At 32.7% G+C, this 19,990-nt stretch overlaps 1 protein-coding gene across 2 annotated transcripts in view; it reads left to right on the top strand.

Moving 5' to 3' along the window:
* LOC143073414 (uncharacterized protein ZK1073.1-like) overlaps nucleotides 1–19,990 on the top strand; it is a 54,492-nt gene that overhangs the window by 9,016 nt on the left and 25,486 nt on the right. For both annotated transcript variants that reach the window (XM_076248953.1, XM_076248954.1), the window contains 3 exons: nucleotides 5,054–5,116; nucleotides 8,505–8,565; nucleotides 12,323–12,409. In XM_076248953.1, coding sequence (XP_076105068.1) covers nucleotides 5,054–5,116; nucleotides 8,505–8,565; nucleotides 12,323–12,409 — 211 coding nt within the window. The remainder of the gene's footprint in view (nucleotides 1–5,053; nucleotides 5,117–8,504; nucleotides 8,566–12,322; nucleotides 12,410–19,990) is intronic.

Below are 19,990 nucleotides of genomic sequence, written 5' to 3' on the forward strand. Positions count from 1 at the left end.
AGATGAAAATGTGAAGCATGGGAAACTTTATGTTGATATTGTGATGAATAGAATGATTTTGAGTTGCTATTCGAGACTGAGATTTTCATAACATACTGTACATATTTGTTGTTGGCTGGCCGAGAATGATTGTTGATATTTTATTTCAGTGAATATCGTTTTAACTAACTTCCATAGATTTTTTTAGTTGTAGATCTATACATATATATATGGCACAATGTATTTTCAGTTGGAATGGATGTTGGGATATTTTTTGCAGAAGAATGGTTTTAATCATTTTTGTTTTATTTTAAGTGTCATTCATAACCACATATATCTCACCTACATACCAAATTTCACATTTTAAGTTTCAGCTTTTTCTATTTTACATTTGCTTCATTTTTTGTTGAAATTAAAGGGTTTGTTGTATATATTGTATTATAACTTAACAAATAGACTAACCACACATGTATTATAACCATAACCCAAGTGGAACTTAAATAAGATTTCAACATTCAGTATCACATCATTTTGTCCTCTGAATCCTAAATCTCTTCTTCAACAGTTTCTAGTTATTTTGAAATCATTTTGTTCTCTGAATCCTAAAACTCTTCTTCAACAGTTTCTAGTTATTTTGAACTCATTTTCCCAAAATGGTCATTGTTCCATCAACCATGACATCAGTCATTATTAAGCTATTATTTATTCATCTGACCAATAGGACCATTGTGCAGTATTGCTACCTCCTATAATCTGTATACTTCAACAATGAGCAAAACCCATATTTCATGGTAAGTTAATAAAGGTGACAGTATCTACTTTGTTTTTGACTTTATCTATCTTAATTTGGCTATACCTTTCCTTACATTTATGATCCTCTGGCATAATGATGCATCGTTCTGACACCTAACATCTCCAAGTTATTGCTAAAGACTTATTTTTATCAACTTTGTTTAAATTAAAATTCCTTCGAAAACTGCTTGAAAGAACTCAACCAACTTGCAAAGATTCTTCTTCAAGGCACCTGCCTTTTTAACCGGATTTTTGTGTAAAAAATGTCGGTTATTGATTTGGGGATGTACGGCGGGCGGCCGGGTGGGCGGGCGAGCGGGCGGGCGGCAACCAAATGTTGTCCGTGCATTTACTCATGAAGCTTCAACCAAACCTTTTAAAATTTTAATATGTTGTTACTGACAACAAAATGGAGGTCAAGTTCAATAATGACGATTTTGACTTTTACCGTTCAGGAGTTACGGTTCTTGGAAGTTTAAAAAATGTTGTGTCCGTGCATTTACTCATGAACCGTTCAACCAAACCTTTTAAAATTTTAATATGTTGTTACTGACAACATAACGAAGGTCAAGTTCAATAATGACGATTTTTACTTTTACCATTCAGGAGTTACGGTTCTTGAAAGTTTAAAAAATGTTGTGTCCGTGCATTTACTCATGAACCAGTCAACCAAACCTTTTAAAATTTTAATATGTTGTTACTGACAACAAAATGGAGGTCAAGTTCAATAATGACGATTTTGACTTTTACCGTTCAGGAGTTACGGTTCTTGAAAGTTTAAAAAATGTTGTGTCTGTGCATTTACTCATGAACAGTTCAACCAAATCTTTTAAAATTTTAATATGTTGTTACTGACAACAAAATGGAGGTCAAGTTCAATAATGACGATTTTGACTTTTACCGTTCAGGAGTTACGGTTCTTGAAAGTTTAAAAAATGTCGTGTCCGTGCATTTGCTCATGAAGTCAAGTTTGATATTGATAATCATAAATTTTACCTATTAGGAGTTTTGGTCCTTGTAATATTGATAAATGCCAGAACACAAATAAATGTTAAAGAATCCGGTTTACTGTCATTTTGACAGCTCTTGTTAATTTCTGATCTGATTGATTATGAGTTTCCCCATACTAGAATATGCTTGTTGCCATTTTTACTTCTATTATTTAAAGAGGACATGTGACTACTACATTTTTGGTTGTATCTATCCCTATATGATTAATTGTAGATGTAAGAACGTCGGTCATCTCTATTGAACCCAATAATAGTTAATACAAAGTGTCTCGACTCAGGATTGCTTAGATTATTTGGTCATTGTTGTTGTCTGAACATTGAGCTCAAGGTTTTAATAGTTTTTTGGCATTTTTATTTCATTGCATCATTTTAGCCATTTTGACCAGCATTCATAATTTAACATTAACTACTTACTAGTCATTGTCATGGAGTACATGTGAGCACAATGTGTAACAAGGTCCTACTTACTTACCTGCATTCAGTAGTCAATGTTTGCTAGCTAGGAAAATTTGAGATGTTTTTAAAAGCATGGTATGATATGATGTGACAGTCTGTGCCAAATTGTTTTATGGTTTGTCTGACTGAAAAAGAAATTTGATCTTTTTATGGCCCCCCAACGAGTAATATAGTTTTACCCTTGTCCAAAATTCTGTAATTCCGTAATTCTGAAATTCTGTCATTCTGTCATTCCGCAACAAATCATTATACAGAGTTTTTATTCTAAACACCTTCAGATATTGGGCTGAATTTTGGTATGTGAGTTAACCATGATGGGTTACAGATCTTTTTATGTCCCCGCAACGAAGTTGTCAATGCCATATAGTTTTACCCTTGTCCGAAATTCCATAATTCCGTAATTCTGAAATTCCCTAATTCTGTCATTCCGTTATTCCTCAACAAACCATTATACAGAGTTTTATTCTAAACGCCTTCAGATATTGGGCTGATTTTTGGTATGTGAGTTAACCATGATGGGTTACAGATCAAGTTTAAGTTTTGTACTGCTCCGCTAGTTTTTGCTGAAATTACAAGCTTTGGACTTTGATAAATTATTGAAAATCACAGTTATACGGACTTTTTTTCTAAACGCCTTCAGATGTTGGGCTGATTTTTGATATGTGAGTTAAGCATAATGAGTTACAGATCAAGTTTAAGTATTGTTCCGCTCTGCTAATTTTTGCCGAAGTTACAGGCTTTGGACTTTGATAAATTGTTGAAAATCACAGTTACATGTATAAGGATTTTTTTTCTAAATGCCTTCAGATATTGGGCTGATTTTTGGTATGTTAGTTAAGCATGATGAATTACAGATCAAGTTTAAGTTTCGTTCTGCTCCGCTAATTTTTTGCTGAAATTAAGGGCTTTGGACTTTGATAAATTGTTGAAAATCACAGTTATTCAGACTTTTTTTCTATTTGCCTCCAGATTTTGAGCTGATTTTTGATATGTGAGACTACCATCATGTTTGTGTCCACATCTGTTATTCAAATTGCAGATTTTTCAACTTTTGGGACGGGGCCATTTGTGTCGCTTTGACACATCTAGTTCTACTATATTTTCAACCAAAAAATCAAAAAATTTCTGTTTGACCGGATGATCTTTTGTCAGATATTTTGTCGGTCGTAAAGAGTTTGGGACACACTGATGTGATATTGCTTATAATCTGACAACCTTTGGCCAGATTTAGAAAAAACATTGATTATACCAAATAATTATGTGAATCTTCTTCCGTTCCAATTACAAGTAAATGTTTTTTTCTGCCAGTAAGATTTATATATTGAGAAGTAGAGATAAATAGAGTTCAAAGATCTGGAGTTGGTTTCACAAAAAAACTTACGACTAAAATTGATCTGAAGTACACTGAATTGTTCATGACTTATGATCAATCTTAGTCCTGAGTTTTTCTTAACAATTGACAATGGAAGAAGTCTGTTTTCAGATTAAAATTCTTGTTCATTCAGACTATTTTCGAACTTCTTAGGCTGCCAACACCATTTACTGACATTATGTTTCATTGAATTAGGATTATTCAGACTGCATCAGTATTGTCGACAAAGTAAATTAACTCTTCTGACTTTTACACTGAGATTTTAATGACTTTTACTTTCACTTCAGTTGATTATTGATAGGAACATTTCTTTTTAATTTCCATCAACTGGGTAGTCAAGGCAAAACTCCATGATTGATTGTGTGTTAAAAAGCTAACCATGTCAAGGCTTTATATGGTTGACAGTTTAAAACATAAACATGCAGAAACAAATTTGTTAACATGCAAATGCATTACGTAAATTGTACTTGTTACATAAAATGTATAAGATGTTGTTATGTTTTCTACAAGGTAGATCTGAAGTATGTTGACATTACAGAATAATTGCCTTAAGCTTTATGGTTGACTCTGCATTTTGGATGATAAATTAATAATACTGCCAAATAAAGGCAACAGTAGTATACTGCTGTTCAAAACTCATAAATCTATGGACAAAAAACAAAATCGGGGTAACAAACTAAAACTGAGGGAAACGCAATAAATATTAGAGGAGAACAACTAGACCATTTAATAAACAATTTGTTCTTTTAATGTAATAGATATATCCTTCCTGTGTTAAACCAAAGATGAAACATCCATACACAATTCTGCCATGTCTGTAGCTGTCATTCCCCATCTTCGTAATTATGATGACAATAATGCCTGTCTGTTCCATTATCAGAAGAGAATAATCTAGTGATTGGATATATTGTTAAAATCTTCAAAGACTCTTTGTTGACATCAAATTAATCCATGATTTATTTTTGAATTCAGATACAAATTGAGACTTGTCCACTGAATTAAATTTTTCATGATTGGCTGAAATTGAAATAAATATTAAATAATCTAATAAGATCCATTTTAAAATAAGTTCTTTTAAGCTAATAAGACCATTGATGTATTTGACATACTATTACAATTAACTTCCTTGCAAACAGTTCTAGGACTTGCTTCTACAGTCTTTTACCAACCTTTATATCATGAAATGTTGTTTTCTGTCCCTTGGTATGCAAAGTGAATTTTGTAACAGTAGTGTCCATAGACATTTCAGTTTCAAATAAAAAATAACTTTTTAAATTCTACCACTTAATTCTACTAGACTATCATCTTCATTGTACAGTGACTACATTCCATTTGTCATTGAATTAATATAGTAGATCTATCATATGTTTTCATTATTTTGTATGATTTTAATACATAAACTGACTAAACAACAACATAATAGTATATATTGTGTATTTTGTAGTTATACGTTCCCCACCATGCAGAGCCTAGGAGAGGATATCATCTGTGTACTTGATCAGTTAGAGTAAGTACATTGTTATTTTTTAATTATACTTTCCCTACCATGCAGAGCCTAGGAGAGGATATCGTCTGTGTACTTGATCAGTTAGAGTAAGTACATTGTTATTTTGTAATTATACTTTCCCTACCATGCAGAGCCTAGGAGAGGATATCATCTGTGTACTTGATCAGTTAGAGTAAGTAAATTGCATTATTTAGGTTCAGTTATGGATATAGTCCAGGAGAAGATTTAGTCGTTTCTGTAAAGGTCTACTTTATTTTCTTATCAGATTAAGTTAGTATGCTATAATCCAAGCAGCATAAAGCCTTAGGATCAGCTGCTTAGTATACCAGTGGCAGTGTATAGTTCCATGTTGTAGGTCTGTAGAAAATGAAGCTTATGTTGTTGCTTAGACTTAAATATTGTAATCAGAAGATCAGCCTGATGTATGCACAAAGTGTTGAAAGTAACAGAAAATAATAAGGCAGTAGTATGTAGTTAAAGGAAATATGATTATGCTTCAAATTTCAATATTCAAATAAGACCATGTCCATGCATTCATGGACAGTGGCTTCTGATTGATGTTTAAAGGTCTATATCTTGATCATTCTGATTGGTTAGTGGACATTACAGTGGCTTTTGATTGGTGTTTAAAGGATCCTTTCTTGATCCTTCTGACTAGTTAATGTGCATGGACAGTGACTCTAGACTGTAGTTTGATTGACCCTGTCTTGGTCTTTATGACTTGTACATGTTCAATGGTTACTGATTGACGTTTAATGGGCTCACTCTTAGTCTTTATAACTTTTTTCATGGACAATGGCTCATGATTGGAGTTAAATGGACCATGTTTACATGGTTTAGGTCTTTAGAAATAGAAATTGATTCCTGGTACTAAATACATATAAACAAAACATCAACCTTCTAACATCTGAGCAGCTTAGAATACATGATATTACATGGAAAACAATTCTACATTGTTGGTACTATTGACAGTGCAGTATTCAATCATTAATCTCGTAAATGGGAAAATATGAATAAAGATTGCTGATGTTCTGCCTGTTATAGTAATAGTTATGTAAGACATACAATCACAGAGGAAGAATTACATCTTATTGATGCTCCAGAGTTTGATTTATATTCAATCTTGTTGTTTCTATCACAATTACATTATATGTGTATGAATTTGATAAAAAATAGTTGATCCAAAGAAACTGACAGCATGTGAATAAAAGGAGATTTTAAGTATTTCTCAACCAGACAGCATTCAAAGAAGAACTAGAATCGAATGCCATGTAGGGGACAACATACAGTCTTCGGGTGCCACATATAGATAAAGGCAACAGTAGTATACCGCTTTTCAAAACTCACAAATCCATGGACAAAAAACAAAATTGGGGCAACAAACCAAAACTGAGGGAAACGCATTAAATATAAGAGGAGAACAACGACACAACATTAAAATGTAACACACACAGCAACGGACCAAGCACCAGACAAAACCCGATGAGAACAACCAATATAACATCAAAACCAAATACATGAATTTGATATAGAAAAATACTGTGACACGTCCTATAGGAATGCACACTCAAACATAGGAGAAAACAAACAACACAGCGGAAACACAACGTAAAAATGTTACACACACAGAAACGAACCATGATACAACAACGGCCATCCTCCCGACCCAACACAGGACATTCCCAAAGAAAAAAATGGTGGGTCGAACCTGGCCCTGCGGCACGCCAAACCTCGCACTTTGATGGCATTGTTATATATAACACCAAAATGACAACACAACACAAACAAATAATAGGAGAATGAATTAGGCAAAGAAAAACACGATTAACAGACAACAAAAGGCACCAGGTTTAAAATTCAATACGTCAAAAACCTGCCTCGTCCACACAAGACTTACCAGTGACGCCCAGCAGGATCTGCTCAACCTTCAAGAGCACCTGAGATCACCCCCAGTTTTTGGTGGGGTTTGTGTTGCTTTCTAGTCTTTAGTTTTCTAGGTTGTGTCTTGTGTACTATTATTTATCAGTTTGTCTTTTTCTTTGTTAGCCATGGCGTTGTCAGTTTTGTTCGATCTATGAGTTTTACTGTCCCTCTGGTATCTTTGCCTCTCTATTTTTCGACAATAGACTGATAACATTTAAGTAATCATCAATCAATCAACAATAGACAGGTAAAAAAAGGGGGGTCTAATGAAACAGACCTAGTCTAAAAAAAAAGGTGTATTGTTAACAATATAGCCTGAACTCCAATAAAAAGAACATCTTTTAAACCTACAAACCCTAAAGTTTAATGGAAAGAAGGTCCATTTAAATCAACCTAGTCCGAAGTCTAATGAACAGATATTTCATTAAAACCCAAAGTCTGAGGGACTAGTTTAACAAATCAAGGCCTTTTTCTTTGAGCCAAGGCTGATGTCCAATTAATAAAAAGTCTAGGAAGAATATTTTTTTCAATAATGTGAGGTTTACAGAACTTTATCATCCAGAATGATCTAGCTTTTGAAACTCAAGTCTTTCTGCTGTCTGATTATAATATTTGCATAAGGTTTTTTTTAAAGTTTATTTTATCATTTCCTTTGATGATATTATTACATAACTATAACACTGACATTTTAAAATTGTCCTCAATGCCTTTTGAGACTTTTCAGATATGTGAACAAATGAGACAATTGTCTATTGCAATTGTATTATAGATTTCTGTTGACAGAGGCGATCTTCTTATCACAGACTTACGTCAGAGCAGGAAAGACAAATATCCCACTCAAACTATACAATCATTTCACAAAATAGTGGTTCCAATTTTCAATAAAACTCTTTATATTCTTGTAATTGTTTTATCGATTGTAAGTTAATAAGGAGTATAGGGAAGAATATCTTAATGGCACAATAATATCCACACACATTCATAATTACATTTTCTTCTCTATGAACTGAACAGATATGTGTTATTAACATTTGTAGAAGCATCTCATTGTGTGACAAATTGAATCAGAAAAATAGTTCTGGATTCAATTAATACTAAAGGCACCATTAATCTTTTGCTATGTGTACATATATAGGGTAGTGAAGTAGGTGTATCAAAGATCTCCCCATACCTTATAGGCACAAAATGTATAATGCTTTATATATAAGAACAAAAACTCAGAATGATTCTTTCGAAACAAGATTTGAGAATCTCACAGTTTATTTGTGACTGCTTGGTATATATACTTAAAAAATATAACCTATATCTATGTGTAGTGCTGTATACAGTTATGACGCACTAAAGAATTTCAAATACTGGATATACATATGTTCATAGGTTTGGAACTGGTTGGTCATTATTTACAAAACCATTTTATATTAAAGCCATTTACAAATGTGTATTAACTGTATGTTTTATCTTTCAGTGTCAAGCAAGTTGTATGTATTGGAGAAGGGGCTGGGGCTAACATTGTGGCCAGATTTGCTGTAAGTTTTGTCATGGGTTATTTACCAATTGTTAAGGACAGTCTCTGAGTTGATCATCCTGTATAGGTCCTTCCCTTAATACTCTACTGACATTTTGCCCTAACTTCCAGTTTTCAATTATTTTAAGGGCATACGATACAGTTTTGATCCTGTATTTACAAGTTCGTGGAAATTTGCATATAGGCTATTTTTTACCTGATTAAATCAAATATGTAATAAAAAATATACCTTCATGTGCTATTTTTTGAGTAAAATGAGGTCGAAATTTTGTATATTTGCTCAAAATTCAGATTTGTGGCCGTAATTTCTTTTTCGAAAGAAAGACATAACTTTTTTGTTATAAAAGATAAACACAAATTGTTTTTGTTAAATAATCGGTAATTTCTGTATTTTATAAGTATTCTAAAAAATTACGCATTTTTTGTTCAGAAATAACTCATATTTATCAAATGTTCATGAATTGAGGAAAATACGTCATTTTTTGCTGCATGTTTATCAAATTTAAAAAAATCCTCTATTTACAGTTTTATAAAATTTGGGTCACATAATCTCCCTGTAAAATGAAACAAATTGCTGTTTTGAAAAATAGGGGTCCATGAACTCGTTTTCAAATTAAATCAGTTTGAGTGATAAAAATCAGTCGAAAAATGCATCTTTTCCCGATATGTCACAGTTTGACGTCGCGAAAATAACATTTTACGTTAGCAACGTCCCCCTGTAACTGTATCGTATGCCCTTAATACATTGAATCATTTATATATACAATGTATAGTAAATATTGATAATTAGCATGGTAAGTGGAGAATGCTTTGAACAATAATTTGTGTGACTCCTTGTTAATCTTTATACTCATTAGAAACCATCTCACATGAAAACATACCGGTAACAGCAATTATCTATTTACCATTTGTGAAAAGAATTGTGTAATCTATTACAACTGCACTTTATCGTCTAAAAATAACTCACACACGTAACACTGCTACAATGTTTATGGAAGGACTAATTTTTGGTGACTTTGAATAACTATTACTATAGCTGTATACTAGAAAAAATATGTCTACTGATAAATGATGGTGCCATTAATTATATATCGTGTAAATTGTAAAAGGACATACTTTATCTTCATTAGTTTAGTAAAAAGTCTTATTAATGATGTATGCATGTTTCCAAGTTAACAAGAACAGAAGACTTAATTATTAGCTAAATTTAAATACAACATCTAACAAATAATCCTTTTAATGCATGTATTACATGCATAATTTTTGTGACCTACATGTATATAATATAGCCTTGAAGAGCGTTATTTTGAAAGCCATGCCTGGCCAGTTAAATGTTGTCCAAATTTCTATCACTATCAAACCTTATATGATACTTGGGGAAAATGGACAGATTGAGAGGGGTCCTAAGGAGGGGCCAAAAGTTTATCATGTTGATGGGGTTAATTCTTTTTTAAATTTTGATTTCACTTCCTAGGTCAAATCATTTTAACTACTATAATGAAATTTGACATTTTGTAAGGGTTTTCCCATAATACACACACAGGATTCAGGGAAATTATTTATAAATCTCAGCAACTGGTTGGTACGTCCGTTCAAAGTTTTAAACATGCTCAAAATTTTCCACCGGACAGAACCGACATCAACGGATAAAGCCTCCGCTAAACGGACATGCAACGGATATGGACGGACGTCTAACAGATAAGAACGGACATTTAACGGATATGAACGGATTGAAAAAAAGTTATTCGTTATGCGTCTGTTCGAGCTATCCGGTAAGGTGTGACTGAGGCTTTAACAATTATAAGTTTTAAGGCAAACAAATAAATATATTGATTGTAATATTGATGCATTGTACTATGATCTACTATGAAAGCAGCATTTATTCATTTCATGGCGTTATTGAATCAACCAGTTGTAAATGTATTATAGATCAGTTTTACTCTATCTTTGTATGGAAGAATTACACACTGAATAAATCTATTTGATGGGTTTCTATCTCCAATTGATTTAATGGTTCTACAAGTCACTGATTATCTGACAATGTATAAAGTTCACTGTAACACAATTTGTCATTGTGTGGATGTCCTAGCTGATTAACAGATAATGTATTATATTTAAGTTCACACCACACTGTATGTGTAGAAAGCCAAACAAGGTCACTTTCTGTAGTTTAAATCATTTTTTACATAAAGCTGCATCTTCTCATGTTATATCATTGGATACTTGAGAAAAGAAACACATCCAGACTTGTGTTTAACATTTAGGTGGAGGGTGCAGATATTAGAACAGTTCAATAGTTTTTAAGAAGAATTGAAACATTTCAAAAGAAATGCTTGTGGTTTGAAGTATTTTTTCTTTATCTCTGATATTTAAGTACATAGAAGCTACTCATAGATACTGAATTTTATCTTTACCCCTTTTAAAAGAATCATCTGCAAAATTCTGACGATATAAATCTTTACAGGCTATTTATGATACTGATTCTGTTTTTTTTTTAATCTTTTTTTTTTTAAACAATACCAAGGATGTACCAACTTATAAAAACCACACCATATATGATAGAGGTTTCACTGAGACAATTACAATATTTAGTTGTACCTATACAATGAAAAAAGTAAAGAAAAGACATACAAAATAACTTGAGTCTTTTATATCTTTGACAAAAATATCTTACAATAATTCCAAAAAATATATGGGATATTCTTTTAATAGACATAAGTCCAAGTACAGATCTAGCATAAAGACATGCAAAGAATGCATTAAATATTAATACTTCATTGTAATGAAGGAATATCATAATACTTAATTTAAACTCACTCCCTATTCATTGTACTTGATAGGCTATATTTATCACCTAAAACTAGGACATACTAAGGGAGGAGTTTTACCTAAAACTAGCACATAAGTCAGAGGTGGATTTAGGTGGGGGGCCCTTTGTCAGAAAAATCTTGGTTGGTTATATAGGAAATCACTGAAGCGTGACGGAATCCCCCCCCCCCTTAGGCAGTCAGTGGGCCCCCTCCTATGAAAATTTCTAGATCCGCCACTGTAAGTGAGGAGTTTTACCCTTTCTATCTTCATGCAGACTGCCTGGCAATCACTTGGGTCTCCTGACTGTCACTGAAATAATTTTTACCAAGTCTGACAAATGTCAAGTTCTCGTGTAAAGTTACAAAAATTGACAGAAATTTGTCCATAAAAGTAGTTTGGGTATGCTTTATCATATACTGCATATGAAATTACTATTCCCTAGTAAATACATGGTCTGTCCCAGTGTAACAAAAGGAAGATAGATCTGTATTGATTTTACAAATCAATTTGTCTAAAGTCAAGTTTGCAGTTCATAAAAATGGACACAAATTGATGCAGATTAGTGTTTTCCAACTACTAATTAAAACAGTTCATACAGGAGTGCAATCTTAAATTGATATTTGGTCATACCCTAAGTGAGAGATCCCTAATGATTTTGTAATAGCTCCAACTCAAGGTCAAGGTTATACATGTAGTTACTAAAAATAGATTTGTCTAAGCCAATATTACTCAGTCTGAATCAAAACAGAAAAAATTTCTTCAAATTAACAAAATCTATGCCATCCTTGAAATGTGTAACAATGATTGACAATTTAAATGTTTTCTCAGTTTAATAGAATAAAATATAAGAACAGAAAGGTATATTTTATATTATGAGCTCTAAATGAGTAATTGAGCCAGCAAGATTTGATGTCTTTCACCTGACCTTTGATGATTGTTTTTTTTAGATTGCTCAACCGTCCAGAGTATTTGGTGTATGTCTAATCCACTGTACTGGGACTACAGCTGGCTTTATGGAATCGCTCAAAGACAAGGTGAGTGAAATTGTAAAGGGAAAGAAAATGTCATGGTCTATGTTTGGGAAATGATGCTTGATTTTACTATTAAACTTAGGCTGTCCACATGGCATGACCATAGGTGAATTTATAGTTGGAGAGAGGAATGCACATCCATCTCAAACATTTTATTTTGAGATATAAATTGATACAAATGATAACTGGCCATAACTCATCCATATAGAAACACGAAAAAAGGAGATGTGATTTAATTTCCAATAAAGACAACTATGTCTGATACCAGAGTCCAATTGACATGGATGTAAGCCACGGTAGGCCACTTTACATCAATTCCTTCAATTATCTGTTAACTCTCTGTCTCTTTGACACATTCCCCATTTTCATTCTCAATTTTATAGAAAAGGAGATGTGGTTAAATTGCCAACAAAACAACTATACACGGCACCCGAGTCTTATTGACATAGATATAAGCCACTATAGACCTTGTACGACCTTCAATCACTGGATAACTTGATAAGGATGAAAATACCATTCTACTTTTGATTCAAAACAACAAAATGTTTTTTTCGACTTTTATATGAATACAATTATTAAAGGAACATTATTTTACAAATTTGAATGCTTGCATAATAATATTGAATGTCAAGTATGTATGTTGACCTGTTGATGTGTTTTGATTGCAAGCGTCATTATAGGTTGCTGTATCATTGACATTAAACCAAATAGATAATAATACTCCAGTATACTCTATAAAGTATATAGTTGAACCATTTCCTGCTGCAGGTGAAATATTTATCTTTACATGCATTTTTCCTCTCTATAAAAAATCTCTCCGTGTTTACAAGGTTGTTGCAGTAGTTTCTGTGATAATTGCATAATATACTTATCAAATCAGGAAATCAAAACAGGCTATCATCAGGTAAACTGTTATATAATACTGTAATCATATCCAGGTGTTAAACGCCAATCATCTCACCTGTAATTAATGGTGTAATAAAGACATGGTTTTAGTAGAAGATGAGAGAAAAAGATTCTTCATGATCGATTTTGTTGAAAAGCTTTAAGTCTCGACAGTTGTCTTATATTTATTGCAAAATTTTGAAACATAAAGAATTCTGTGTCTTCTCATGACAGGAAATTATTGAACTGAATTTTTTATCTGACTAGTATGACCCTGGTATGACCAGTCAGTTTATCATGAAATCTATTTACTTTTTACAGCTGAATCTGTCAATGTCTATCTTTGTAACTGATTGTCAGTTCATAGGAATTGTAAATTTTGAATATATGGTTTCTCTTTACGTTATAGAGTTTTCAATATTGTATTCTTAATTTGCATGGATTTTCTGCCATATAGTTTCAAGGTCAGCTGTTTAGCATCCAGTGGCATACATTTCATGCAGGGGGGTTCAGTTACGGATTCTAATAGATTTATATTAATTTTTATGCCCCACCTACGATAGTTGAGGGGCATTATGTTTTCTGGTCTGTGCCTCCGTTCGTCCGTCGTTCCGTCCGTCCGTCTGTGCCTCCGTTCGTCCGTCCGCTTCAGGTTAAAGTTTTTGGTCAAGGTAGTTTTTGAAGAAGTTGAAGTCCAATCAACTTGAAACTTAGTACACTTGTTCCCCATGATATGATCTTTCTAATTTTAATGCCAAATTATAGTTTTAACCCCAATTTCATGGTCCACTGAACATAGAAAATGATAGTGCAAAGTTCAGGTTAAAGTTTTTGGTCAAGGTAGTTTTTGATGAAGTTAAAGTTACATCAACTTGAAACTTAGTACACATGTTCCCTATGATATGATCTTTCTAATTTTAATTCCAAATTAAAGTTTTGACCCCAATTTCACGGTCCACTGAACATAGAAAATGATAGTGCGAGTGGGGCATTCGTGTACTATGGACACATTCTTGTTTTCATCTTATTTTGGTGACAGTCAATATAATTGTTCTTAACAGTTAGAATTAAATAGAGAATAATACATGGCAAAATCCGTATCACATGCTGTATCATAACGAGAAACCAATATCAGTCTTGAGGGCTGATATTGGTCCAGTGGTGATACAGCGTGCGATACTGATTTTGACATGTATTATTCTGTTTCTCATATATTTTGTTAGAATCAGATTCATGCAATATCCGTTTTATTTTGAAATCATCCGAAAATATAAGCAAGAAAAGAACATTATGATTTTCCTGTATTTTTTCAGCTGCCTTTTTTTTTTTTACAGTTTTTTACAGCCATTTCTACATCTGATTGTATTAATTTTTATGAAAATCGCTAATAAAGTTACTGGGTAATAATTTTTTGAAAAATATTGATTTTAGTTGAAATGATAGGACATTTTTTTAGTGGGAACAGCAACTGGACGTCATAGGTCAAACGTTGACGTCATTTGAATTGTGACGTCATTCCAGGTATGCAATACATGATTTGCTATGCGATATGGTTTAAGCCATGCGATACTGGGTATGTGATACAGGGTAGGTTATAAAGACTGGAAAAAAAAGAACCTTTATTAGAAATACAAAATTGGTGTATTTTGTACTAAACATATGATAAAAAGAGATATACCATCATATTAGGTTACTGTCAATGAGGCAGCAACCCATTGACTCCAGTAAAATCAAAAGACATTGAGACAATACCATCAAGTCTTTTACTGTAGATAAGTGTCACACAGTTACATTGATTTCTGTCTTGTCAGAAAGCAGTCATTAATCCCAATAGGTTAACATTGATTTTAATTTTATGGGGAACAATTACAATAACCACATTGATTTTTGTGTACCAGAGGACAGTGATGTCTATCTCATGACAGTTATTAGTCTCTGATCCTTGCCATTCAGTAGTTATTTTATAATGATAGGATTATTTATTATCAGTAAATTAGATTTATAAGTGTTGTATGATTCTTGCAAAGTTAAGAAAAATGTAAACAGCCTTCACAAATGTCCTTCAGATATGATATAAAAGACCTCTTGTAATGTATTAGAAGTGCAAAATGACTCATATGTTATTGTGTAAATTCAATGTCATTCCTGACCTAACATACACTTTTCACAGTTGAATTTTAATGATTTAAAATCCATAAAACAAGTTTTTATGTTTTCAAAAATCTAAATGTTTAGAAGAGTTTACTAGCTCAAACATGAAAAAAGAAAAGATTTATTTACTTGACACTTCAAGTTTCATATTATATGCTTTATTCTTGATTATCTAAATAAGTGGAGTAAAAATGTAATTCAAGGTGAATTTTGCATGATTAATTTTGAGAAGCATTTTTTGTATTTTGGGTATAAAAGTAGGCAAATTCAAGGATGATGAAGTAGTATTGTTTGAATGCAGTGGTCCAGATATCTTTGATATCTTACTTTTATTTGGAGAAATTGAAAAACAATGTACTAAATGGTTTTATTTGGTTATTTACAATGTAATGCATTTCAGTTATTTGGACACTTGAAGAAAATTCTTTCAAAAGTATCTGGGGATGTCAAGAGCTGATCGAAATTACAATTTGAGATGGATACACTTTTTATACGACCGCAAAAATTTTAATTTTTTGGTCGTATATTGCTATCACGTTGGCGTCGTCGTCGTCGTCCGAATACTTTTAGTTTTCGCACTCTAACTTTAGTAAAAGTGAATAGAAATCAATGAAATTTTAACACAAGGTTTATGACCACAAAAGGAAGGTTGGGATTGATTTTGGGAGTTTTGGTCCCAACATTTTAGGAATTAGGGGCCAAAAAGGGCCCAAATAAGCATTTTCTTGGTTTTCGCACTATAACTTTAGTTTAAGTGAATAGAAATCTATGAAATTTTGACACAAGGTTTATGACCATAAAAGGAAGGTTGGGTTTGATTTTGGGAGTTTTGGTCCCAACAGTTTAGGAATAAGGGGCCCAAAGGGTCCAAAATTGAACTTTGTGTGATTTCATCAAAAATTGAATAATTGGGGTTCTTTGATATGCCGAATCTAACTATGTATGTAGATTCTTAATTTTTGGTCCCATTTTCAAATTGGTCTACATTAAGGTCCAAAGGGTCCAAAATTAAACTTAGTTTGATTTTAACAAAAATTGAATCCTTGGGGTTCTTTGATATGCTGAATTTAAAAATGTACTTAGATTTTTAATTATTGGCCTAGTTTTCAAGTTGGTCCAAATGGGGGTCAAAAATTAAACTTTGTTTGATTTCATCAAAAATTGAATAAATGGGTTCTTTGATATGCCAAATCTAACTGTGTATGTAGATTCTTAATTTTTGGTCCAGTTTTCAAATTGGTCTACATTAAGGTCCAAAGGGTCCAAAATTAAACTAAGTTTGATTTTAACAAAAATTAAATTCTTGGGCTTATTTGATATGCTTTATCTAAACATGTACTTTGATTTTTGATTATGGGCCCAGTTTTCAAGTTGGTCCAAATCAGGATTCCATATCAAGTATTGTGCAATAACAAGAAATATTCAATTGCACAGTATTGCACAATAGCAAAGAATATCTAATTGCACAATATTGTGCAATAGCAATTAATTTTCAATTGGAGTTATCTTTCTTTGTATAGAATAGTAGTTGATAATATATGTTGGAAATTTGCCAGACATGACTATGATGTCATTTTCTATTTTTATTTGCCAATAACTTTATGTAAATAACTTCATTGGAAATTTGCCAATATAAAATGTTGCTGATGAAGCTTTTTAGCTCACCTGGCCCGAAGGGCCAAGTGAGCTTTTCCCATCACTTGGCGTCCGTCGTCCGTCGTCGTCGTCCGTCGTCTGTCGTCCGTCGTCGTCCGTCGTCGTTAACTTTTACAAAAATCTTCTCCTCTGAAACTACTGGGCCAAATTAAACCAAACTTGGCCACCATCATCATTGGGGTATCTAGTTTAAAAAATGTGTGGCGTGACCCGGCCAACCAACCAAGATGGCCGCCATGGCTAAAAATAGAACATAGGGGTAAAATGCAGTTTTTGGCTTATAACTCAAAAACCAAAGCATTTAGAGCAAATCTGACATGGGGGTAAAATTGTTTATCAGGTCAAGATCTATCTACCCTCAAATTTTCAGATGAATCTGACAACCCGTTATTGGGTTGCTGCCCCTGAACTGATAATTTTAGGTAATTTTTGCTGTTTTTGGCTATTATCTTGAATATTATTATAGATAGAGATAAACTGTAATCAGCAATAATGTTCAGCAAAGTAAGATTTACAAATAAGTCAACATGACCAAAATGGTCAGTTGACCCCTTTAGGAGTTATTGACCTTTATAGTCAATTTTTAACCATTTTTCCTAAATCTTAGTAATCTTTTACAAAAATCTTCTCCTCTGAAACTACTGGGCCAAATTAATCCAAACTTGGCCACAATCATCTTTGGGATATTTAGTTTAAAAAATGTGTGGCGTGACCCGGTCAACCAACCAAGATGGCCGCCATGGCTATAAATAGAACATAGGGGTAAAATGCAGTTTTTGGCTTATAACTCAAAAACCAAAGCATTTAGAGCAAATCTGACATGTGGTAAAAGTGTTTATCAGGTCAAGATCTATCTGTCCTGAAATTTTCAGATGAATCGGACAACCTGTTGTTGGGTTGCTGCCCCTGAATTGGTAATTTTAAGGAAATTTTGCTGTTTTTAGTTATTATCTTGAATATTATGATAGATAGAGATCAACTGTAAACAGCAATAATGTTTAGCAAAGTAAGATTTACAAATAAGTCAACGTGACCAAAATGGTCAGTTGACCCCTGAAGGAGTTATTGCCCTTTATAGTCAATTTTTAACCATTTTTTCGTAAATCTTAGTAATCTTTTACAAAAATCTTCTTCTCTGAAACTACTTGGCCAAATTAAACTAAACTTGGCCAAAGTCATCATTGGGGTAACTTGTTTAAAAAATGTGTGGCGTGACCTGGCCAATCAACCAAAATGGCTGCCACGGCTAATAATAGAACATAGGGGTAAAATGCAGTTTTTGGCTTATAACTCAAAAACCGAAGCATTAAGAGAAAATCTGACAGGGTTTGATTGTTTATCAGGTCAAGATCTATCTGCCCTGATGTTTTCACATGGATCGGATAACCCTTGTTAGGTTACTGTCCTGAATTGGTAATTTTAAGGAAATTTTGCCGTTTTTTGTTATTATCTTGAATATTATTATAGATAGAGATAAACTGTATACAGCAATAACATTCAGCAAAATAAGATCTACAAATAAGTTTACATGACCAAAATAGTCAATTGACCCCTTAAGGAGTTATTGCCCTTTATAGTTAATTTTTAACATTTTTCATAAATTTTTGTTAATTTTTAGAAAATATTTTCCACTGTAATTACTGGGCCAAGTTCATTATAGATAGAGATAATTGTAGCAACAAGAATGTTCAGTAAAGTAAGATCTACAAACACATCACTATCACCAAAACACAATTATGTCATGAATTTATCCGTGTCCATTGTTTAATATGCACAAGACCAAGGTGAGCGACACAGGCTCTTTAGAGCCTCTAGTTTTCCTTATCTTTTCTTAAACCAAATTCATAATGTGACATAAACCTATGTTGTGTCAACTATTTAATCACAATCCACATTTATAGCTGTATCAAACTTAAAAGTTGTGTCCATACTTGTTCTCATTTCAGATTTCATAAATAAAAAGAAAATTTCTTCAAACATTTTTTTGACAGGATTAATATTCAACAGCATAGTGAATTGCTCAAAGGCAAAAAAAATTTTAAGTTCATTAGACCACATTCATTCTGTGTCAGAAACCTATGCTGTGTCAACTATTTAATTTTAGATTTAAATAAGTTTGAAGAAGAAATCTTTAATTGATTTGTAAAATCTTGACATTTGTTTTGTGTAAAAAACCCATATAATGTCAAAAATTTGATCAATATCCAAATTCAGAGCTGTATCACGCTTAAATGTTTTGTCCATACCTGCCCCAACTGTTCAGGGATCGACCTCTGCGGTCGTATAAAGCTGTGCCCTGCGGAGCACCTGATTATAATTTAAGTTCTTTTCATAGGACAAATTCATCATACTAAGTAATGTTTCATGAATCAATTTGAATAACTTACTATAAGAGTCCAGGGTTTGAAGTCATAAAATTTTGCTAAGTGCTTGGAGCACAAAAATCATGCTCGAAACATGAAATCCAACATTTTGATTGGTTGATTTGGAGTATGAGTACAAAAAAACTGACTCGAAAGTTTTATGACCGCATGGCAGGTTTTAACACATTGTAAAACTTAAACTCACTAGTCCAATTTTGTACATGTACTGACTTATTTGACAAAATGGTTCAAAGGACTATTTAGTATGATGCATGAATTATTGGGTAGTCATACTGAGGTAAATCAATGATACAGCAACCGAACAAGAAAATCCAAAGCCGAAGTCAAGTTTTTCAACAATAGACAAGGTCTAAACATGACTTCCTAATTCAACAAAGTTTTCATGTACATTGTATAATGTTGTTCAGCACAAGAAGGATTGCCAATTGGTTAGTACTGGTAGTCACAAGCAATCAGAATGTAGATGAATATTGAACAGGCTTGTAGTACCGTATGCTATAAACATTAT

Source organism: Mytilus galloprovincialis, chromosome 4, assembly GCF_965363235.1.
Source record: "Mytilus galloprovincialis chromosome 4, xbMytGall1.hap1.1, whole genome shotgun sequence".
NCBI lineage: Eukaryota > Metazoa > Mollusca > Bivalvia > Mytilida > Mytilidae > Mytilus > Mytilus galloprovincialis.